General features: G+C 56.4%; 1 protein-coding gene across 8 annotated transcripts in view; it reads left to right on the top strand.

The window, feature by feature from the left end:
- The window catches only part of PAX2 (paired box 2), a 91,693-nt gene that overhangs the window by 55,793 nt on the left and 11,364 nt on the right, over positions 1 to 24,536 (top strand). For all 8 annotated transcript variants that reach the window (XM_070057376.1, XM_070057378.1, XM_002718656.5 and 5 more), the window contains 2 exons: positions 14,571 to 14,746; positions 16,861 to 16,987. In XM_070057376.1, the coding sequence (XP_069913477.1) occupies positions 14,571 to 14,746; positions 16,861 to 16,987 (303 nt within the window). The remainder of the gene's footprint in view (positions 1 to 14,570; positions 14,747 to 16,860; positions 16,988 to 24,536) is intronic.

Raw genomic sequence — 24,536 nt, 5'->3', positions numbered from 1 at the left:
GAGGGAGGCGCGCACAGACACACACACGCACGCGCATATGCACACACGCACACACACATCTCCCCAGGCCCTCGCAGCCTCAGAGGGCTGGAGTGGAGGGATGAGGAGGTGTGTTTGGGAGGAGTGACTCCAGGAGCATCCACCTTCCTCCCCACCTCCCTCTGCACCCGCCAGCCCTGTGGCTCCTTGAGGCGGTGTGGCCACCTGGGGCTGCCAGCTCTGGGCAAGTGCCGTGTGAACGGCCCTGGAACAGTGGGTGTGGGGTCTGAGCAGCTGAAAGGACTAGAATGTGGCACCATGGGGTCTCCCAGAAATCTGCTTTTTCTCCTGATGCTGGGCATCCATTTTTCTCTGGCACCTTGATCTAGACCCGGTGGGTACCTTGTGGCTGCTGAAGCTAGCTTTTGGGTCTCTTAGGGAGACACAGTTAAGAGCAGTGTGTATTTTATTCCTGGGAATTAAAAGGAGATAAATGATGGACAAGGTTAGGGCGTGGGAGTACCCAGAAGGGCTTATAAATGAGTTAGAGTCTCTGTCCATCTAGACGCTGCTTTGTGTGCCCAAGTAGATGGGTGTGCACGTGCACGTGCTAGTGTGACATGGAAGTGGAACAGGGTCGTTGGCTTTAGGGGAGAGGGGAGTGTATTGCAGTGGGGATGACCCAAAGGAAGCGCACGGCAAAGCCCCTCGCTCAGGTCCGTGGCTGTGGCGCTGCCACGACCTCGCCTCCGTGCCTTCGGAGAGCTGTCCCAGCTGGGAGGGTGGGGAGAAGTCCATCTCCAGCCTCATTCTGGGAGCTTCAGGTCTCCCTTGAAGAACTCAGGAGCCGGGCAGAGGAGAATGGCAGAAGGACAGTCATCCACAGGCAGAGAGTGGAGGGAAGACAGAGAAGGGAGTGGAGGGTGGGCAGGGGGTGCTGAGAGCGGAGGACACCCCGGAAGCCAGGAGACGCCAGCACAGAGGGAGGCAGACACTGGCGGGCAACAGCTTTGGCCCTTTCTGCCCCTGCTCTCTCCTCTGCCCTCCCCTCTTCCCCCCACATCTGTACTGGCTCCAGTAATAGTGTTGATTTGCATGTCAGGCAAAGCCTTGCTACACACACAAAAAGAAAACCCCAGCCGTGGCGGTGTGGCGGTGTCAGCTCTCGCTGTTGTTCAACAGTGTAAAATTAAATTAATAAAGCCCCCAACACAGGAAAACATAACAGGAAATTAATGGCCTTTACTGTCGCTCTGATGCAGTCATTTGCAACCCTGCTTTCCGCACCAAAGACTTCATAAATGCAAGCAGTTTCTCTAAACAAGCATACTTAGGGCGGCCTGGTATGTAATTTTTCGCCTTGCTTGTGTCCTTTGAGCTAACAAAGCCCCCTTCCCTCCTGGCTGTGGAGAGGCTTCTCACTGCTTCTGGCTCTGGCTAGAGCCCTGTGGGGGCTGCGTGGCAGAAGGCCCCACCTCCTCCCCAAGAGCTCGGGTCCCAGGGAGGGTGGAAGCGGGGCTCCGCAGCTCAGCGACTTCCCTCGCAGCCCTGGCCGCGCGCCAGCAGGATGCACAGCGCCTGCTCCTGCTCGGGGCAGGCGGGGAAGATGATCACCTGGGAATTCCCCCAACCCCACCCAGGGCTCACCCGCCCTTTCCTCCCGTGGCTCTGTCTTCTCTCTCCTGCCTGTGGCCTTCCTCTTCCTCTTCCTCCACCTGTAGGCAGGCGTGCAGCTTCCTCCACTTCACACCCGGGGCCCCGCCCTCAGGCTGTGCAGGAGTCCGGGTTCCCCCATGCCTCCCTCTTCTCTATAGAAGAGAAGGAATCTGAGGCCCCTAGGTCAGCGTTCCAGCCGTCCCGCTGTCCTCCCGCAGTTCCAGAGAGCTGAGGGTCAGTGCCTTGCTTTGCATGCCACACATTGAGATCAGTTACGCTTTCTTCCTGGGGATCCGTGTGTCGGTGCGGGCCCAAGTGCTCCCTGTGTCGGGACAAACAAGAGGAGCGGCCAACCCAGCTGTGGACTCAGGAACCTGCTGTCCACCCGGGAAGGCGAGGCCCTCACGTCTTGGACACCTGGCTGCTCGTTCGTGCTGGACCGTGTCCTAGCTGTGGGTTCAGCAGGAGAGGGTGGCACCGGCACCTGAGCGTGGCTGAGACCTGGGCTGTCTCCAGGATACCGCCCCGGGGAGGGAGGCCGTGGCTGCACTGCTGCGAGTGTGATAGGGCGGAGTCCCAGAGTCTTCTTTTAAGATTTATTTATTTATTTGAAAGGCAGAGTTACAGAGAGGCAGAGAGAGAGAGAGAGAGAGAGAGAGGTCTTCCATCTGCCGGTTCACTCCCCATTTGGCTGCAATGGCTGGAGCTGCGCCAATCCAAAGCCAGGAGCCAGGAACTTCTGGGTCTCCCATGCGGGTGCAGGGGCCCAAGGACTTGGACCATCTTCCACTGCTTTCCCAGGCCACAGCAGAGAACTGGATTGGAAGAGGAGTAGCCAGGACTCAAACCAGCACCCATATAGGATGCCGACACTGTAGGTGGCAGCTTTACCAGCTACGCCACAGTGCTGGCCCTTTTGTTTGTTTGTTTGTTTGTTTGTTTTTTTAATTTATTTGACAGGTAGAGTTATAGACAGTGAGAGAGAGAGACAGAGAGGAAGGTCTTCCTTCTGTTGGTTCACTCCCCAAAATGGCAGCCATGGCTGGCGCTGTGCCGATCCGAAGCCAGGAGCCAGGTGCTTCTCCTGGTCTCCTATGCGAGTGCAGGGCCCAAGCACTTGGGCCATCCTCCACTGCACTCCCTGGCCACAGCAGAGAGCTGGACTGGAAGAGGAGCAACAGGGAATAGAATCTGGTGCCCACAGGGGATGCCGGCGCCACAGGCGGAGGATTAACCAAGTGAGCCATGGCGCCAGCCCCCCTTTTGTTTTTTTTTTAAGATTTTTAAAAATTTATTTGAAAGAGTTACAGAAGAGGAGGAGGGGCGAGGGGGAGAGAAGAAAGGAGAGGAGAGGGGAGGAGAGGGGAGGAGAGGAGAGGAGAGGGATCTTCCATCTACTGGTATACCTCTCAAGTGGCCCAGCTGGGATTGGGCCAGGCCAAAGCAAGGAGCTTGGAACTTCCGGGTCTCCCATGTGGGTGCAGAGCCCAAGCACTTGGGCCATTTCCACTGCTTTCCCTAGGGGCATGAGCAGGGAGCCGGATGGAAAGTGAAGCAGCCAGGTCTCAAGCCAGAGCCCATATGGGATGCCAGCATCACACGCAGAGGCTTAACCTCTGCCACAATGCTGGGTCCTGAGTCCCAGATTCTTAAGGGTCATCCGGTCTTATCTGCCACTCACCATAGAACTTCCCCCCGAGAAGTTCTGCCTGACAGACCATGGCTCTGTCTGGAAATAGGAATAGTATGGACCATTGCCATTGCTGCCAGCTCTGCATTGATATTGAGTCCGTGTGGAGTAAGGGGAGATCATCATGGGATCTGGAGTCCAAGTGTATAGGCAGCTGCGGGCTCCGTCCCACGTGTGGCTTGCTCTGGGACCTCTGGCCAATGGTACAATCTCTCCATTCTTAGTTTCCTCGTCTTTAAAGTAGAGACAGTGGTGTTTACCACAGAGAGCGGCAAAAGACGGTAGAGGTCTGCCCTTGGCATCCTCCCTTCTCTCTCTCCCCACTGTCCCTCCTTACTTACTGAGCATCTGGCCTGGGTGGATTCCAGTTTCCTGGTGCTGTGGTCCCTGCCCCTGGGGAGTTCCCTCACCATCTTGGTTACCCATCTCTGAATGCATTCTTGAAGGTTAAAGTCCCTCTTAAATGTACATGAACCCTAGAGACAGCCTAGCCAGTGCCAAGTACAGTAGAGCCATTGCCGCTCCCCTGTCTGGAGACTCTACGTCCATAATGTAGCCTAAGATTACATTCGATTTTTTAGCAGCCGTGTCGGACTCAAGCTCATATTGAGTTCGTGGTCAACTAAAACCTCGAGATCTTTTTCACATCAATTGCTATCAAGCCAGGTCTACCCCATTCTGCACTTGTGTAATTGATTTTTTTAACCTAAACATAGGGCATTCCATTTATCCCTGTTGAATTTCATCTTGTTGGTTTGGGTTCTTAATTCCACCCGATTAAGGTCATAAGGATGTCTTCTGTATCATCATCCATGTAGGTTTTTTTTTTTTATTTTACAAAGAATGATTTTCCCTTAAAATAAAGGAAAGCCACATGGCCCACCAGTGGAGACCTCCCTCCTACCTGTGATAGGTGAGCGCTTTGGGTACTATTGAGCCCAACAGCCATCAGCCATTTCCCTTTTCTTCTTGTTCATAAAGTGAGGAAAGAGATTCTTTGCCCAATGTTGATCTTCAGTGCATCCACGGAATTTTCTTAATCAATCAATAAAAATCCAATTTAACTTGCAGAGCAAATTGAGTGCCTGCTGTGTATAAAGCATGGCAGGACTGATTTACAAGGTAACTAGAACACAGTCTTTGACCTCAAGAAGCTTATAATCTAGTAGAGAGGGAGGGATGTGCACATCATTATTAAAGCAGAATGGGGAAGCGCTCAGAGCAAAATGTGACTTGCTATGGTCAGTGTGTGTGTGCGTGTGTATAAAAGGGGCAGTTACTTCCAACAGGGCAAGTGAGGAAGGCGTCTCAGGGGTGCAGTGGATACAAGCGCTGGTGTTGAGTTAATGTGCCGCCGCTTATTCTAGGAGAGTGTGTGCAGGCTCTGGATAGCAGCCCTTTCTTTCCTAGTGCCTGAAATTAACTGTGTAATGATACGTCCTGAAAGATGTCCAGAGCCTGATACTGCATTGATTAGAGTGGAGTTTGCCTTTCTCCTTTCTCTGTAAGGTAAATGGCACTGAGTTTGTCACCGCCTCGCCCTTTCTTTGTGACTTCTCAAGAATTACTAACAATTTTAGAACCCTACCTACTTTGCCCCTGACACACGACTGATCCAGGCCTGAGGGAGGTAGCCCAGTTGAAAGGACGAGGGGTCACCTTCCTGGCCCCTCCCAACCAGTGCACCTGTGCCCTCCTGCCTCTTTGCTTTGGTGGAGAAGACAAAGGCGAGCTGGGGAGTGAGCAGTGCTGCCTTCCCTCCCGCCTCTCTCGGGGTCACATCCTTTGCCGGAGGACTGAGCTTGAACTTGCCCTCCTTTCTGTTCCTCCCCTCAGTGTAGCGCCAAGGCCCTTTTTTGTTGTCTCAGCTTGTTCTGAGTCTTTGTCTTCCTGACAGGCCCTGCTACTCTCATATCCATCCTTGGTTATGTCCCTTCTTCCTTCTGCTGTGTGTCCTTTATAAGAAGGGAAGAAAATAACTTCTGTCTGATCCGAAGCACAGTGCATTCTCATTGTAAACTATTTGGAAGAAACAATAGATCTTTAAAAGAAAAAAATCCTCCCTGATCTCATCACTACGAGATTACCTCTGTTGAAATTTGGTATATTCTTGCCGTTTTTTCTCCTGTACATATATAATTTTTTATCAGAACTGGAATGATACCATATGTACAGCCTTGTCTTGCTATTTTCTCTTAACATTACATAGGGCAATTTTCACATATCATTAAATATTCTTTGAAAACATGATTTTTTAATGGCTGCATAATCTTCCACTGTTCAGTGTACATGTCCTTTTAAAATCTAGGCTCATCATATTTTAAAGCTTACCCGTGTGCAACAACAGTGATTTTCCTTCAAGGGCCGCTCTCCGCCCCTCCCCCACGCTTGTCCCTGTACTTTGTCAGGTTGATTCTTTGCGCTTACAGAGGCAGAATGCCTGTCTACGGGATTATCCCCCCTGTAGGATCTCTGGCCGCTGCTCCCTTCTCCATCTTCTTCACCCGGGCCCTGCCCAGCGCCCCTGCCCTGGCCACTGTCAACTCTGGGTCTCCTGCCTCCTCCCACCTCCTCATCACCTCCCTTCTTGCCAGCTGCTCCTTGCTGGACCAAGGATGAATGAAGCGATCGGCAGGAGAGGAAAGTGACTTCCTCTCTGAGCCTGTTTTCTTGTTTGATTTTTTAAATATCTGAGAGGAGTCAGATTGAATCACCCGCATGATACTTTCCAGCTGTAAAACCCAGAGTAGCAATTTCTTTGTTGCTTCCCGCCCTCCCCCCCCCCCACCACCACCTTGTCAAACTTAACATGGTGGGAGCAAGGTAAGTTGGGACTTTATCAGTTTTCGTGTTTGGAATTTTATCCAACAAATCAGCCAACCTCTGGGATTATCTGCTGTGTGATAGGCCCTGTGCTAGGTTTACAAAGATGAAAACCACTTGGTCCCTGCCTTTAAGATTCTTAGCTTCGTGAAGAAAACAAACATTAGACAAGAACTATAACACATACATTATCTTTCATTCCATTTTCACAAACGTTGTGAAGTACCTGTGTATAGATCCTAAATGCTATTTGCCACTTGTTGGCTGGAGAGAGTAGTTTGGGGACCGTTGCTGAAGCTCTGTAGCCCTCAGTTCTCCCAGCTGCCCAAGGCGTGCTCCTTGGGAGTGGTTCTGCTTCCTCCATTAGCTGTGTGACCTTGGGAAAGCTCCCCCTACAAACCAAACCGGGGATAATAATAGAAGCTTCCTGCTGAAGTTCTTGTGCAAGTGAGATGAGCTGATTTGTGTGAAAGTCTTAGCTGACTGCCTGGTAGGTGGTAGCACTTAGGAAACATTTGTTGCTGCTATTGTGAGGACCAAATCAGTGTGTGTGTTAAGCATAGTGTCTCATACCGTAATAAGAACTGGCTCCATTTTGGCTATGACGATGATGATGCTGATGATAATAGTTATTATTGCTGCAGAAGTTTGGCTAGATGACTACTGGGACACAGGGACACACAGAAAGGAGAAGTTAACATTGCAGAAGGAGGCGCTAACAGCCTCTGATGTGGACCTGAGGAAACTCAGTCCAGCAAAGCTCCTGTAACTCGCCCAGGGTCACAGAGCAAGTGAGCTCCCCGCGGGAGCTGGCTCTCCTGGTCCAGCAGTAAGTTAGGGTTACCGTGCAGTTAGTGTCCCCAGAGGCTAGTGGTTGTGGATGGGCAGGCCCCAGCCTCTCACCCCATCATGAGCTCAGTGAGCGCGCGGAAGCTGGGCTGGGTCAAGGGCGGCAGGGGGTGCAGGACCAGGCTGGGCAGACCTCAGAGCTTTGGGCTGGATTTCCAGGGCTTCTTTGTGGCCTCCTCTCAAGCCTGGCTTGGGGTTTGCGGCTTGGCCGCACTCAGAGACTGTCCAGGCTCAGGGGTCTGCCACCCCGCGTGCTTGGACAAGCGGTGTGCCCAAGGCACTTTCCCCAGCCTGGACCTCTGGCGCCCCTTTACCCACACTGCAGCCCCTCGCTCCTGTCCTCTCCTGGCTCCCCTCCTCCTTTCTTCCTTCTTTCTCCTCCCCCTTCTTTTTCCCCTCCACTCTCCCTACTGCCCCCCCCCCATTCAGCCCTGAGCCCTGATGCCTGGGGAGCAGCCCTGATCCTCACTCCCTGGTCCCCGTCAGCGGTGGGGGGTGCAGCCCAGACCTCGCAGTCCCGCCATGCGGCCACTGCCACCGTGGGGGTGGGGCTGGGGCCGCACAGGCGGGCTGCCCTGAATGACAAGCGGGGATATTGATCGCATTCTGAACTCAGCCCAGCCGATAGAAGGTAATTAATGACTCCATTTGCCTCAGTACCGGGGAGAACAATTGAGTTTGAAACTGCAACAGCTGGCAGCTGGGGAGACTGGGGGGCAGCCTGGGGCTGAGCCCCCCCGGGGGGAAAGGGTGGGGTGTGCAGGGGGCAGAGGCAGCCAGCCAGAGTCACCCCAACCACAGCTGCCCCCAGGCCCCGCACCTATCCTCTCCGGCACGCTTCCTCCAGCCTCTTCCCAAACCAGATTTCCTGATCATTTTCTGTCTGTGGGTAAAGCTTCCTTTCTCCGGGATTGCCCCTTGCCAGCTGTGCAAGGGTGCACACGTGTGAGCCGCCCTGAGCCCGAACAGGTGGCATCTCGTTCGCAAGTGTTCTGGGCGGACTCGCGATGACAGCACGCAGAAAGTTCCCAGACACTTGCGCACTTAGCGGGCGCGCAGTGAGTGAGTGAGGGCTGTGGGGACGACAGTGGCCACGGAGCCAGAAAGCAAAGGCGGTGACGTGGAAGGGGCTTTGGAGCCGGGCGGCCCTGAGTTCCGACTTGGCCTGTGCCGCTGCTGAGCTGTGGGATACCGGGCAGATAATGTTGCCTCTCTGGGACTAGCTTCTCATCTGGAAAACGATGATAACAAGAACTTGTAAAAGCAAGTAAGCCAAAAAGGCTTGTAAAGTTGAATAGATTTAATGAATGCAAGTGGAAGTCCTAGTAGTGTTCATTTCTTCATAGACAGTAGGATATTTGTGTTTGGGTTTAGAAGACTGAAGTTAATAATGGGTTTTCTTTTTAAGATTTATTTTGGCTGGTGCTGCAGCTCAATAGGCTAATCCTCCGCCTGCGGTGCCAGCACCCTGGGTTCTAGTCCCAGTCAGGGCGCCGATTCTGTCTCGGTTGCTCCTCTTCCAGTCCAGCTCTCTGCTGTGGCCAGGGAAGTGCAGTGGAGGATGGCCCAGGTCCTTGGGCCCTGCACCCGCATGGGAGACCAGGAGAAGCACCTGGCTCCTGGCTTTGGATCAGCGCGGTGCACCGGCCGCAGTGGTCACTGGGGGGGTGAACCAACAGTAAAGGAAGACCTTCCTCTCTGTCTCTCTCTCTCACTGTCCACGCTGCCTGTCAAAAAAAAAAAAAAAAAAGATTTATTTTATTTGAAAGACAGTTACAGAGAGAGAGAGAGAGAGAGAGGAAGAGACACAGAGAGAGGTCTTCTTCCATCCACTGGTTCACTCCCCCAATTGGCCGCAATGGCTGGAACTGCGCTGATCTGAAGCCAGGAGCCAGGAGCTTCTGGGTCTCCCACTGGGTCCCCACCCCTGGGTGCAGGGGTCCAAGCACTTGGGCCACATCCTCCATTGCTTGCCCAGGCCATTAGCAAGGAGTGGCATCAGAAGTGGAGCAGCTGGACATTGGACCGGCACCCATATGGGATGCCGGTACCGCAGGCAGAAACTTAACCTACTATGCCACAGCACCGACCCCAGTAATGGGTTTTCTTTGCTGTACTTAGCCATAGCATTCTTCTCCAGCGTCCCACCCTGAGCTCTGAGGGCAGCTCTGTGTGTCCGGCCTCACCTCCACAGGCTTGGAGGAGCCTTGGCTGAAGGGCATCACCATTCCGTGCTGTCCGTTCCCACCCCCAGCCACCTTTTGGCCAATGCCGTCTCTTCCTCTTGTCCCTTATAGGGACCTCCCCTGGGGGCCCAGGTAGACTGTAAACCCCCAGGGAGGAAAAAGCATTTCTGTCCCTTGTCCCTAGCCCCAGTGTTCAGTGACCACCCCTCCCCAAGCTGCCAAGACTTCCCTGGGCAACCCCATTTGTGACTGGCCAGAGGGCAGGTTTCTGGTGGGGGTGGGGGGGCAGGGAGGCTGTGTGAGTTGGGGCTCTGCTCCAGGGCAGCCCAGGAATGTGTGTGGGGAGTGACGGGGCTCAGTGAACGAGCAGACCAGGTCTTTCTGTTGATGTTTTTAGTAATGGTTCTAGAAGTAGTCTGGGCTGATTGGGCAAAGCGTGGACACCTGGGAAAATTGACATGAGAAGACAATGAAAGTCACCAGGATCAGGAAGAAGTGACCATTGCCATCGTAGCTCTGGCTCTGCTGGTCAAGTTGGCCCTTGGTTTTGTGATTCTCTCCATTTGGGTGGAGACGGGGACCCCACTGCTGGGAGCCCCAGTCCCTGGACGCTGGCTGCACTGGGCAGCCGCTACAGTCCATCCATCAGCTGAGCCCACAGCTGCTCATGGAGCAGCTTCCCTGTTCCAGGCTCCCCAGCAGATCCGCCCCCGCAACTAGCTGCTCCTCCCCGCTTGGCCTGGGCCCCAGTCTCCTCATCAGTAAAGGGGGATGCAGTCCCTGCCTGCCTGGGAGCGCGGCTGGGAGGACCACTAAGCTCAGGCCTGCGTTTCTGTTCAGTGCTAGGCAAAGATGAAGCAGTTGTGGGAGGAGCTGATATGAGCTTTTCTCCTCTTGAAAGAATAATGTATGTCAAAGTTCTAGCCCAGCGGTGTGTTCAATGACTTTATATCCTGTCCATGTCCCACAAAGGACCGTGGTGGCTTTCTCTCCTTGAGAATGCTTCTGCTGCCATGGACAGAGCATGGGCTTTGGTCCTGAGGGTCCTACTACCTAGTGTGTGCCCTTGGGAAAGTCGCCCGCTGCCCCCGCAGGCTCGTTCCCTTACTGGATCTGGCCCAGCGTCTCCTGACCGAGAGGGTGCAGTCTGCACTCCACAGCACATGTGCCACACACCGCTGAGCCTCGGTGCAGGGAGGGTGCAAGGCAGAGGACGGGGGATGTTGCCAGGGAGCCCGTGCCCCAGCAGGGACCAGGTGGCCATAGAGGGAAATGATTCAGAGGGCAGGGACAGACCTGCATTCAAATCCTGTCTGTCATTGACTCGCCGAAAGGCCTTTGGTGAGCTACTCGATTTCTTTGCCTCAGTTCCCTTATCTTTGAAATGGGTGCGGCTTGTTGGAAGGCTTACAGGAACACTGTGAAGCACAGCAGTGGTGTGGAATAAGCTCCTGGTGCTTGTGAACTGCTCCAGGGCAGAGCTGGACCCTGCACCCATCCGTGGGTTCTCTCAGGAGCACACTGTCCCCTCCTCGCTCTGTGGGGTCTGACTAAACCCACAGCGACCGCGATTTCCAACTACAATCAAAAACAAAACCTGAGAGTGAGAAAGAGTCTCAGAATCAGAATGGTTCCGGAGAGCCCAGGACATGCGCCCCCACCCCCACCCCCCACGCCAGCCAGCATGGTGCAGGGGGTCCAAGTGCAGAAGCCGTGTCCAGGCCCTGTTCCCAAGCGGTCCCTGCCACCTGCTTTGGGCGGCAGCTGTGCAGCTCCAGGGTTCTGCTCTTACCTGGGAACGCGGTGCTCTCTGTCTCTCAGTAGAGGCAGGTGGGCAGGATCGTATCCTGGGAAGGACGGGCCCCTGTGGTCCCCTGTGGAGCTGTCCGACCCTGACAAGCAGCGGGGATGAGCATAGAGGGACCTGAGCCATGTGCCTGGCAGTGACTGGTTGTCCGCAAAGCCAGGCCAGCCAGGTGACCAGTCCCCAAGACCTTCTGCCATGGTCCGGCTTTATCAGTGCCTCCCAGGAGAGTCTTGCTCATTCAGTCATTCATTCCTTGAATTCCTGCTGTGTGCCAGGCTGGGCACTGAAGCTACAGAAATGCACCAGTCCTGGTCCCTGGCCAGGGGGCTCACGGCCTGGCCTCTTAGCAGGGTGGGTGGTGGTGGTGGTGGGAATCTTCTTTGGCATGGGTGGTGGTTATTACTCCCACCCTTCTCCCCTGGCTTGCTCTGAAACGTAGATCAGGAGCCACATCTGCCTCCACTCTGCTGCCTCCTGGCCCTGCCGGAGAGCGCTCCAGCCTGCCCCTCTCCTGAGCATCACCCTGAAGCTCTGCCCCTAGGCGGTCCCACCCTGAACTCTCTCCCTCTCTGGGACAGACAACTGCTTCTAGTCCTCTTCTTCCTTGTTTCCTTGTCTGCTCCTCCTCTAACCCCACTCTGCCCCTGGCCGGGGGCTGCCCTCCACAGCCTATCCCTCCCCGCTCCCTGCCCTCCCTCTGGGCTCCTCCTTCCCTGGCCTCCCCTCCTTGCCCCTTCTGACCCAGGGCTTCTCCCAGCCTCCCTCCCTCACTCCCCTCCTGCCTCTCCCGCTGCCCTCATTCCTCCTCCCGTCTCCTCCCTGGAGACCAGGAGCCGAGGCCTCTTCCAGAGAGAGCCAGTGAGAGCCCACAGGACCTACGGCTGGTGGGGAGCCTGCCTCTCTGCCCCCACCACTGCGCGCTCCTGCCCCCCTGGCTCACCTCCCTGCCCCCCGTAACTTTCTTTGTGCCCCATTCACCCATTCTCCAGAACCCTGCCTATCTGCCTCCTTCCTTCGCGGGGGGCGCTTGGTGCTGTCGTCATCCGTGTTTGCTGGCTCCTACAGCACATTCTCACTCCTCTCCCTTCCTCCCCCTCTTCCTCCATCCCCGCCCCCCACCGCCACCTCTCCCAGGAGCAGGCTTCCTCTGCCTTCCCGTCCCCTCCCTCCCCCTTTCTCACCATGGCTGCCTCGGTAACCTGTCTTACCACTGGGGGCCGAGCATACAAAAAAATAAATAAATAAAAAGGTCAGTGAGTGGAGGGAGCAGCAATAACCCCTAAAACAGTACTATCAGTGGAACATGATTGATCAATTGAATTCCATAGCGGCTGAAAAATGTGGGATTAAGTAGTGTATTATACGCACAATGAGTTGAGGCATGATGTTCATTTCAAGTTCATTTCGCCGGCCTCTGCCACCAGATCAGGCAATCAATAGGGGCAGCAGATATCATATATCACCTCTCTGCGGGCTGGGGAGAGAGCACCATAATCTCTCGCAAATTTAGAGTGACAGATTTGTCAAGATCTGAAGGGCCCCTGAATAAATGAAGGCAAAGAGACTCCTCCAGCCAGTGACCTGAGGACAAAGCTCCAGCTCAGCCCCTAGACACTCACACAGACACACACACACACACTCACACTCACACGCCCCAGAGGCATGGGGTGAGCCAAGCCACACACAGGCAGGATGTGAGTCCTGCCACACGCCACACACACACACACACACACACACATGCATGTAGTGAGTGTGCACGTGCTCACAGACAAATGCACACAGTGCTCCCCAGCACCCCCGTGGTGACCCTGCAGGAGCCACACACAAAGGCGCCAGCACTGCCTTCCCTGACGGTAAGACTTCCTCAAAAGGTAGCAGGGCTCCAGCGAGAGAGAACTGAGCCAATGGGCCATGTAGATAGCCAGCGGGGATGAACACATCCTGGAGACATGGAGGCAGGGGGCTCACGGTCCCATGCAGTCGCGTGCACACACAGTCCTGTTGGAACCGTTCCTACTCCCTGGTGCACACACCCACACCCACGCCCGTGTTTGGGTGTGTACGAACATGCAAGTGCGAACACACAGAGAATGCTCACTCCAAAGGGAGAGATAAACACAGCACACTCCGGCTCACGCATTGGAGACTGAACGCCATTCTGGAGCCTTACACAGGAAAAACCATGGAGTTTTGTGTCCATAGGAGCATAGACTACCCCCAAGGCTGCCTTGGCCAGCCTGCCGCAGCCTAGATTTCCATCTTGACTTCTCTCCCTCTCTGTGTGCATGCGCGTACACACACACGCACAGACACACACTCTTTCTCTGCTTTCCCACCTCCTCCAGAACACAGTGTAGACAAAGATGGGAGGTCCCTTTAGGAAAACAGACCCCATGCTCTGTCTGGGAGTCCAGAGAGGGAGGATGGCTGCAGGTTGAGGCTAATCAATATGTAATATTTTCTATGGTCTCCCGCATGATACTGTACGGTGTTACTGTATATAATGCAATATTGATTATATCATATCGTATAATCACCTATAAACTGATATATATAACAGTCCCAGAGGAATACCCTGGGGCCCACAGCACAGGCTGGCCCCAGGCCCAAGGCTCCCCAGCTGGCGTTGGGCTGAGGGAAGCCGAGGAGCAGCCAGGCTGGGGCTGGGCGGGGGTACCCAGCTTTGGGCCAGGAGAGCCGCAGGGTGAGGGTTCAGGGAGAAGCAGCAGAGCAGGCACGTTCCCCTCAAGGGACCTGAAGCTGGAAGGCGGGGAAAGCAGAGCAGGGAGAAGCCTGGGGAGAGCTGGACACGGAGACAGGGTCGGCCCCGTGTCCTGGGGAGTGGGCACCACTTCCATCTGGAGTCAGTCTCAGCTCCCAGGGAGACCTCAGGAGGAAGCAGGTAGCCCAGGGGCTGGCACCAGATGGAGCCACAGAGCCCAGGTCAGAGCTAGAGGCGGAGCCGGGGCCAGAGCCCGGCAGCACCCTCCAGGCCCTCTGCGTCCCTGTCCACGTGCAGCCTCCCAGCTCCCATGACCCTGCTTCGTCCTGCTGCATCTCGTGCCTGGCACCGCCCCACGGAGCGCCTTGGCCGTGCTCTCGGAGCCCCTCCCGCGGCAGGGATCTTAATTACTTTACCCCGTCTCCGTGTTACACTCAGCCTTGGAGATTTCATGATTTTCAACCCTTGGAATCAGTGGAACTGAAATTCATCTTGGAGCCGGGTCCAATTCTCCACAGGCTCACTGATGCCAGCTTGAGACACCCATCTCCTCCTCCAGGCGGGCCCAGGGGACAGGTTCCCTGGGGGAGCAGCCCCTGAGCGCCCCTCTGGCCCCACCTCTGCCCAGTCCTTCCTGACCCCCACACTGGGACCCCTTCCCTCTTTCTTCCTAGATCCCTCAGAGGCCCTGGCTTCCTCAACCAGGACTGAGGCAGGGCCAGCCTCCTGGGCCAGCCCCTGCAGCCTGGGTGCTGGGAGTAAGGGGTCCTGGCAGGTGTGCGGAGTGCTGGGGACCAGAGCCAGGTGCCTGTGTCTCTGGCCTGGTGCTAATGCCCCAAGTGTCTGTGTGTTCTCCAGATGTGTCCGAGGGCTCAGTCCCCAATGGAGACTCCCAGAGTGGCGTGGACAGTTTGCGGAAGCACTTGCGAGCTGACACCTTCACCCAGCAGCAGCTGGAGGCTTTGGATCGGGTCTTTGAGCGTCCTTCGTACCCTGACGTCTTCCAGGCATCAGAGCACATCAAATCAGAACAGGTGAGGAGGGCGCTGCCTGCCTGCAGAAGTGGAAAGGAACTGAGCACAACAAGGCTTCCTGGGCACTTGAACACAGAACACCATGTGCAAAGCAGCACGCACATGTTACGTACAGGTGCATGTGCGTGGGCTGTGTGCACATGCTTGCACAAACCCATGATGGAAGAGTAATGAAAAATCAGCCCGGCATATGCTAATTAGAAATGATGAGTTCTGGGTACCAGAGTCTGGCCTTGGAGAAATCTGACCTCATTTTCCCCATCTATAGAATGAAAGGCTTGGACATAAGATCTACCAAGTCCCTTCCGGCCCTGACATTCTGTAGTTCGGGCATGGAGCACTCAGGAATGTCAGCTTCCCGTGTGCCTTGTCCTCGCCCCAGGCTCTGTAGAAAGTCTGGGCGGGCCTGCGGTGCTCTCTGCCCACCTGTGCCTGCCTCCTGCTGCCCGGCCAGCTACCCAGGGTGACCCCAAGTGAGCGACAGCCTCCCGCATACACCCAACACTTTGGATGGAACAGGTCGGAGCATGGCCTGGGATGCACAGCATGCAATGCAGGAACTCAGCCCCGACTGCTGATCTTTCTCCATGTGCTTATGCCACCACATCCACCTGCTCCCTTCCACACACCCAGTGCACGCTGTTGGCAGCACAGCCTCATCAGCTGAATGGACCCAGGAGCGTGTGCTGCCCCAGGTCCCCAGCTCAGCACGCCCCCACCCACTGCTCAGTGACAGGGCATGCTGCTGCTCCCCCTCACACACACACACAGTCCATGCCAGGGCCACAGCCCACTGCGACACCGCCCACCCTGCTGTTGCACGCGCACACACCCACACACGTGCTCGCCAACACAGCCCTACAGGCTCCACACACCACAGTTCCGCTCTGAGACTCCAACAGCTCCTAGTCACTCGCCTTCCTCCCCGCCCGTCCTTTTATCCCATAAGCTGTTTGTCTTCATAAAACAAAAATCAAAAGTCTTTTTAAGGTGCCCTGAGCCATAAACCAACAAAGGAGGAGCCGGCCGAGGCGGGCGGCTCGGTGCACCCTCCCTGAGTCCCCGGCTGTATTACAATGAATAACCTTTATTTACTTTCATTAGACTATTAAACACCAGCACAGTCATTTTTCCCCCTGAAACTCGGAGCAGGGCCCATAAAGCAAATCCGAAGCCTAATTGAGTTCATTTTAATTTCTCTCCGATCACAGCGAATTACTCTGGTGATAAATCAGGGGGCAGCTTCACCCCCAGTAGAAGGCCTAATTTGCAGCTAATTACAAAACTGATTTCTACAGGAAGATCAATACGAGAAGGAATTGGAAATGACGAGGCAATCCCGTCCAGCCAGGGAGGGGAGGGGGCCCTCTGGGGGGGCCAGGAAGCGGAAGGGAAAAAAACGGACCCGAAAGAGCAGAAAATCAGTTTTAATTTAACGTAATATTAATCAGAGCAACTTTTCCTGCTTTGTGCAGGCTCTCGGTCTGCCCGGCTCTGGGGTCTGGCTTGGCGGTGGCTGCAATAAAAAGGCAATTACCCGAGTGTTTCGGGCAGGACACCCTTTCAGAATCAATGACCGGCCCCCTCCCACCCTTCTGTTGGCCATGTGGACTCTCCCCCTCCCCAATTTCATACCCCAGTGCACAGGCAGAGAGCGAGGGGCCCGTGGGGCTGTCTTTGTTTGTTTTTAAAAAAGGGGTGCCCATGCCCGATCAGTGAGCTGAGCAGTGCCAGCCCGGAGGTCCCACAAGGCCTGTCCCCTGTCAGGGATCACCCCTCCTCCCCAAGGCTCCCCACCCAAGGACCGCCTTGCTGCCCCACACCCCAGAGCCAGGGAGCAGCCCCACACGCACATTCTGCCCCGGGCCTTTTCAGGGCCGAGGTGGGATGAAAGTGCAGAGGGTGCTGGGGTAAGCACACAGGTAGGCTCCGCCTCCCACGTCACCAAGCGGATTGATCCCCACCTGCACCACACTCGCGCCCCGCCCCATCAGCCCCCCTCTGCCTGGCCCTCGCCTTCCACCCCATCTGGGAGGGCCCCCCGTTCCTCCTCCCCATCTGCACTCTGTGTGTGCGCATCAATAGAGAGCTGTCGCTTTTCTCTGCCCTCCCAGGGGAACGAGTACTCCCTCCCAGCTCTGACCCCTGGGCTTGATGAAGTCAAGTCGAGTCTATCTGCGTCCACCAACCCCGAGCTGGGCAGCAACGTGTCAGGCACGCAGACATACCCCGTTGTGGCCGGTAAGGGGGCTTCCGGGCGGGTGAGGGCCCCGCTTCGCGTTCGGGCACCTTGGCCCACGCCATCTGGGACCCAGGGTGCCCCCTGAACAGACGTGTGTGTATGTGCAGAGAACAAAGTGTGGTCCGTGTGTGTGGGTTCAGCCAGAGAAAGCTGACACTTCAGAGAGGCTGGCGCTGGGTCTTTGTGCCTATCCCCCTGTCTCTCTCTTGCCTCCCGCAAGGTGCCTGGTCTCCTGAGCCCCTCCACAGGCCATGCGCAGAGGGCAAATAGGTCAGGCTGGCAAGAGGGGAGCGTGGGTGCCTTGTGTCTGTGTCCCTCGGGCTCCTGGGAGGCCTGTTTGCCTCTCCCTGCAGGCAGCACAGTGGCTGTGGCTTTGGGCTCGAGGGCGTGGCACCCAGTTCTATGGCATTCTCCATTGTCCCTGCTCTGTCTGTTTCCCAGAGAAGTCAACAAGGCCAGGTTTCAAGACCAGATGTGGTCAGGCCTGACCCACGGTCACATACAGGGGGCAGGGCACCGTGGCCAGGAGCCCCCATGGGTCAGGAGCAGCAAAGACCGCTGGGGAGACTGTGCAGGGAAAGGCCCAGCAACCGACGCCCCAGGCCGCAGAGCTGCAGGCTGCAGAAGGCGCCTGGCACCGCAGAAGGCTTTCTGGGCCAGGAGAGGGCCCAAGTGGGAGAGACACACATCGCAGTGTTATTAAAATTCACCTAATTATGCTGTAGACAGTAAAGCCAATGTGCCGTTTGCTCCTTGGGAGACAGGATGATGGAGAAGAATCTCTGTGGGGACTGGGAGATGCTGAGGCGTTACCTGCCGAGCAAGGCGAGTGGAAGCAACCTGGGGACCCGGCAGCCAGCATCCCAGCCAGAGGCAAAGATGGGTTGCCGGGGCGGACCCCTCACGGCAGGACGGGCCTCTGCCTCTGGTGGTGGCTTGGAGCTGATCTGAGCAAGGCCCGAGCCCGATACGGGCTTCTTGAGCTCACTCAGCCATTTCCTGGGGGTGAGGGAGAGCCCTCAACCCTCCCAGATTCTCCTGAAGGGGGCTCCTGGTCCAGCCGTTTCCAGGCTACATGGAGTTGGGCTGTCGGGCCAGGGTGTCAGTCACAGGGCTTGTTGCGGAAGGACTGGGGAACCAGACTGGACTTTGACAAGTGATCAGGCAGGCAGTCAGGGCAGCCCGGGGCCCACTGGCCCCCAGCACAGGCCCTCCTCAACCTGCCTTAGAAGCCCCCAACCTCTCTCCAGATCACTGAGAGGCCTCGTGGTCACCCCCACGGTGGCCCCGGGCCACTAGGGAAAGCGCAGCCAAGAGGCTTTCTCCCAGCCCAGCTGTGCTGCCCGAAGCTCAGGGACTTCCTGGGGTGGAGACCCGGGCCTCGGGGGTAGGGCTCCTGCTGCAGGAGACCCTGGGGCTGGCGCCGCGAAGTGCCTCCACCTTGAGCAGCCCCCACCCGCTTCCCCCCCATGGCCCTGGAACGGTCCCAGCTCAGCCTGGGAACATCTCCGGCTGATCCATCTGGATCCAAGTGTGAGAAAAGTTCATTTCAGACCCAGCTTGACATTCCCAGGTGGCAAGTTAGCACTAACATCTCAATCTGTATGCGACATTTCAATCAAGCGAGGAGTAACAAAAGCAGAACCATTAACATTCGGAGCTGTTCACCAGTGGTAATGACGGGGAAACTCGCTCAGAAACTGGAAATTACCAAAAAGAGAGAAGTGTGTGCGAGGTGGGGGCGGGGCGCCGGGGTGGGGGCAGGGAATGATTTTTCCACACTGAGGCCAAGATCCAGTGTGTGGATTAATAGTGCCATTACTGAGAGAGGGCTGCAGATTACGCTCATTCTTAAAATGTTCTTGCTGGCAATTAAACGGCTGCAGCTATTGATCTTTGTTGATTTTATGTCCCCCTAATTTGCATAATCTATTAAAGATGAATGATTCATGATGTGTTTATTATGGGGACAAACAGAACTTGCTGGAGGTACTGTCAAGGTGAGAAACGGAGCAATGCCCAGAGACGTCCTGGGCCATCTCAGGAGTGGGTCCAGCATGCTGGCCTTCGGGCCAGGGCTTTGCAGGTGGTAAAGAGAACAGACGCAGGGGCCGTGGACTCTGGGTGAGTTCTGGGAGGACGGTGGCGTCTGTGAGGACTGAGCCCCAAGCAGGGCCAGGGAATAAGAGAGGTTTTTGGTCTGTGACTGTTCGTAGAAGTTGCTGTCAGAGATTCTTCAAAAGCTTGTTCATTGGCGACACAAAGGGTTTCAGTGGAGGAAGAGCAGTGGGGCTCCCTCAGGCAGGCAGGCGACTGTGAGCAGGTGTGTGCTGAAGGTGAGAGTAGTGAGGTCACACTGGGCCCACAGTCTGGTGCTCACGGGGCCCCCTGCGTCTCTGGCACCCGCTCATCTTCTCCCCCGAGGACAGCCAGCCAGGGCTGCAGACCCTAAGGGCTGGCCCAGGAGGCCCTGGCCTCTACCTTATTGAGATTCCTGCCGCCTGCTGCCATCGGAGGCTGATTGCAAACTTCAGCAGCCACTTGATGCAGCTGTTCCACAAGGTCAGGGCCGAGAGGAGAGAGGCGCTGGACTGCTGTGGGGAGGAGAGAGGGAGGCCCAGTGGGCCAGGACACAGATAATCACATTGCAAGCAAGGGTGGCTGCCGCCGGCTCTGGCTCAGCCCGATAGCCGTCCCTCCCCGCCCTCCCCAGTGGAACCAAGCAGAGAGACCGATTTTTTCTGGGTGGTGTTTGCGAGTTCTGTCGAGATTTTAATTTCACTGCATCACAACTCAGCAAGCTGCCAAGTCAAGCTGGTTATTTAAATTTATCACCCACTCTCCCCTCCACCGCTGGGCTGCTCCTGCGCGGCAGCCCTCTCCTCTCCAGCCCACTGCTCCGGGCTGCGGGTCTGGAACGGAGCCGAGTTTCTCCCAAGTGATAAGGGAAAGGGGGCCAGCCAAATGAGAGAGTGAGTGGGGGGCAGGCCGGCCCCAGGCGCCTCCCGCCTTCTTACCTCTCTCAGGGCCACCACGGGGGTCACCTACACCCCTCGGAAGTCCTAGGGCTCTCTCTGGCAGGACCTGTGCAGTGAGGAGATGGGCAGCCTCAGGCTGGAACCTCCATTCCTTTTTTTTTTTTTTTTTTTTTGGTAAAGATTTATTTATTTATTTGAAAGGCAGAGGTACAGAGGAACAGAGGCAGAGAGAGAGGTCTTTCACCTGCTGGTTCACTCCCCAAATGGCCGCAACAGTCAGAGCTGGGCCAATCTGAAGCCAGGAGCCAAGAACCTCTTCTGGGTCTCCCATGTGGGTGCAGGGGCCCAAGGACCTGGGCCATCTTCTACTGCTTTCCCAGGCCACAGCAGAGAGCTGGATGGGAAGTGGAGCAGCCAGGACTCGAACCGGTGCCTGTATGGGATGCCAGCACTGCAGGTAGAGGCTTAACCCGCTACACCACAGTCCCTCGAACCTTCATTCCTTAGTCCTGCTAGAAAGGACAGCATCACTTCCCAGAGTCCCTGCCCCAGTGGAGCCTGTAATGAGAGAGGAGCTTGCAGAGACGCCGGCATTGTTGTTGACCTGGGAGGAGAGGAGAACTTAGCGTCAGGATTCCCAAGCAGCTGGAAATTCTTCTGAGCGTTCTCGGCGTCCCTGGGCCTGGCCGAAGTCCCACTGGAGGCAAGAGCAGGCCTCCTGCGCAGAGCCCAGGGGGCTGAGGTGGTGCTGGAGGAACTGCGCAGCTCCACGCTCGTGCTAGAAACTGAGCAACTGCCTGGTGCCCGGTGCGCCACCGGGGCTTCCCTGCCAAGCCCTGGGGGGCCTCGTGCAGGTGTAGCCTCACCCTGCTCTGACGCTGTCAGTTACAGAGCGGTAATGGAGGGGTGAGGCTCAGCTCACCAAGACACAGCTCATAGATAGAAAGTAACGACAAAAACAGTCATGGACAGCCGGACCTCACTCTCTGGTGCCAGGATTCGAGGGAAACAAACCCACAGCAGCCTGCGGGAGACTGCTGCTGTCAGACGGGATGCAGACCCTAACTGGGGGATGTCGGTGTTGTAACTGCAGCCGGGCCCAGGGCCTTGGGCCCACAAGAAGCAGGAAGCTGCCACTGAGACACCCCGCCTAAAGCCAGCAACAGAACAGGGACAACAGTCTCCACGCAGTGGACACACAGACTCATCCCAGAGGCCCGGGAAAGGGGGTGAGGGAGAAATGGAGACCCCCAGCCTGACCCTGGTCAAGGTCCAAATTTATACCAGGAGCGTGTGGCAGGACTTGGAAAGCGCAGCAGAAACATCCTCTCTTGAGGGACATTTTGCTGCCCAGGGACAAACGCCGAAGATGAGCTCCCTGTAGGGACACACACAGTTGTGTGAGCACAGGCTGTTGGGGGGAGTCAGCAAAAGCCACGCACAGACGAGTGTGCACCCCAAGAACTGGGGGTGATAGAGTAATCCCAAAGCGACTCTACATTAGGCATGTTCAGTCTCCTAAAAAGATCCACGAGGATGGTTGGGTCAGCATCAGAGATCCAGATCCCCCAGGCCCCTCCCCCACCCCTGCAAAGAGAATGGAGACCAAAAAGGGCAAAGAACGAAGCTCACTCCTGTAATTTATTGTTTGGGGTCGAGAAGCCCCACAAAGAGCTGAGCTCTGAAAGTAGAGGCTGTTCCTGGCTTCCAGGTTCCCCGACTGCTGCATCTCAGCAGTCTGTCACCCAGTGTCTGAACGTTAGAGAGCCCGGAACAGGAGCAATCCTCTGTCTCCAGCAGCCGTCGCAGGCGGGGAGCCTCGCCAGCTTCCTCGCCCTGCTCGGGGAAGATGGTTCTGTTTAAGAGTCTGGGAGAACTCTTCCTGATGCCCAGAGAAGGAAGCCAGGTGGGCTGCCACTCAGGAGGGAGGTGCCCAAGGCAGAAGGGTGCTGGTCTCCTGGAAGCTGGCAAGTTCGAGCAGGGTGGGGAGACCAGACCAGTGAGCTGAAGTTCAAAGCCAGACAGCAGGGCTGGTCCCAGGGACCTGGAGACCACAGAGCAGTGTGGGCTCGTTTCGGAGGGAGGATGGTCAGCTCTTAGCAGCTCTGCCTCCTTGCCCGCATCTGAGATGGTCAGCTTGGCAGACAGAGGTGTGGACCCTGGGAAACCTCCTCCTCCTACTCACGGGAGTCCAGAGGACCGCCAGGAACCGCCTCTTTCCTGTAGTTAACAACCCCCTTCCCATGCAACTGAGCTTCCCTCCATAAAAACAAACAGCTTAGCCCTTGGCCAGCCCCTGGGGGAGGAGAGAGCAATAAAGGCCAAGAGATGTTTCTGAAGGCGGCCAGTTCCTAGTCTTGTCTGTCTGTGGCTCAACCCTCCCCCCCATTAGCCAGAGGAATTTAGGGCACAGACACTGGAGTTCCTTTCCAACCTTGAAAGAAGAGGCGAGGGCAGCTTTAGACTGGTGCAGCTCAGACAGCCCTTTAGGGTGGAGGCCACGCAAGCTGGACGGCTTCCCTTCATCCGCACAGGCCCCAGCCCTTTCACGTGGGCTGGGAGGAGAGGCTACCCCTCCTCAGACATCAGCCACATCCCCAAGGGCTGCCAGCCCCCAGACCTCAGCTCTGATTTAATTATGGGGCATTTCCATAGCAATGAGACGTTGACAGATATGCAGGTGCCCTGGGCCCGCAGCCTAGGGAAGTCATTGGATCAGGGCTCTTTCCCTTGCTGCTTTATCCAATCTACCTCTAGAGGGAAGGGATAGAAGTTGCAAGGAAGAGGCACTAATCCACTAGGAGAGTCTGGCCAATGTGAGCAGAATAAAAGCTGCACCATTCTGTCTCCAGCCCTAACCCCATGTCCATGTCTGTGCCTCCCAGCCATGCCAGTGGCAAGGGGCTGTCCCACCAGGAGGGTGCCAAGGGCAAGAAGTACATGGACTCACAATGGGGTGCAGAGGGGAGTGGAGCCTTGAGGAGGAGGAAGAAGGTAGGAAGAATTTGGAGGCATCTTAGCAACGGTGTCGTTATATGGTCTTCTAAGCTGAGCTCAAATGTAGTTCATTAGCCACCTCCCTTCAACTCTTCCCTCTGACCGAGGGATCCAAACGACTGGGCACGCCAAGCAGACACGGCTTGTGCCTCCAGGGTGCAGTCTCACCAGGTCACTCCGCCACCAGGGAGAGTCTTGTCTGAATCAGAATCGAGAGGTTTTCCAGAAGTCAGTGATCTTTATTTCAAGTGCATGCAGGAGCCGACTCAGACTAACAAAGGGTTGTCTAGCTGAGGAGGTCAGGCCTCGCTGCCGCCATTCGTTGAGCCATTAGCTGTCCCACAAGTGCCGTGGACGTGTAGTGGGACCGAGGGAGAGAGCCAGCCACCACCCTCCAAGGTGACAGGAGGATCCACACACACTCCCACCCCCACACCCCTGGTGGCCAGAGTCCCTCCTTCCCCCACTGTCCCCCGTAGCCTCAGAACAAACGAGCCAGGGCTCTCTGTCCCCTGAACTGCGAGAGGCTGGCTCTGCCGCTGCTGTCACTTCAGGAATCCTCCCCTGTGCTGCCCACAGCGGCTGGGCTGGCGGGCAGGGCGGAGGAAATCCTGCGGCCGCGAGAGCAGCCCGCAGCTTAAGTGGCCGTTTTCCTTGGGATTAGGGTTTCACTTACACAGAGCGCCTGAAAAACGCTGCGCGCTCAGGAGGATTAGAGCCGACAGTCAGTGGTGCTCTCAGAGAAGAAAATAATGCCGGAGAGGAACTGGGGAGCCCTGGCCTACCAGGAGACTGTGCAAACAGGCTTAACCTCTGCCCGCCCAGCGCGGGGTCTGCCTGTTCTGAGCCCAGCACCTGCCGCACTCCAGTCTGCAGCCAGAGAAGGCAGCGGGGCGAGGTGACCTGGGAGCGCCTCCGTTTCCACTCCAGGGTGCTGGGTTGGGAGAGACAGCCGCGTCCCCTTTCAGGCCTCGGAATCCATGACTCCCCCAGCAGCCCCTAGTCTTATTCTTTCTCAGCCATGGTGCAGCTGGGTTAGAACGAAGCGCCTCCTGCAGGATCCTCAGCCAGCAGGCTACACAGCCCTGCTGCAGGCAGCTTGCTGGGCCGGCGGGGTGGGCAGATTGTGCTGCGGGAGGCCAGGGGGTTGGCTAGCAGGGTGCCGTCCACCCAGAGCCCATGCAGACCTGGGCAGGGTCCCCACCTAGGGCACGCCAGGACTAAAGGTCTGGCTGTCGGTGGTGGCAAGAACATGAGGAGAGCGGCCTCTCTGAGCTGTGGGCATAGCCCCCTCTGCTGGAACCCGGAGCAGCCAAGTGAGGGGCCAAGGTGGCACCCAGGGCTGGGAGACTTCACACAGGGACAAATCCTGGGAGGATCTGGGAACCTGGGAAATCGGAAACAAAATGAAATCTGTAGAAAACCCTTTCCCCATCCTTTTAAAGCACCTGTCCAGCTTTAGAGTCGGCGGGGTGGTGGCAAAGGGCCATGCACGTGAAGGTACAGTGCGCGCAGGCAGCAGTGGCCAACTTAACCACTGTACTCTTCCAAGTATATAAATGCTTGTGTCAAA

This window comes from Oryctolagus cuniculus, chromosome 15, assembly GCF_964237555.1.
Source record: "Oryctolagus cuniculus chromosome 15, mOryCun1.1, whole genome shotgun sequence".
NCBI lineage: Eukaryota > Metazoa > Chordata > Mammalia > Lagomorpha > Leporidae > Oryctolagus > Oryctolagus cuniculus.
The sequence above is the reverse complement of the archived record's forward strand: the minus strand, read 5'-3'. Positions and strand labels throughout refer to the sequence as shown.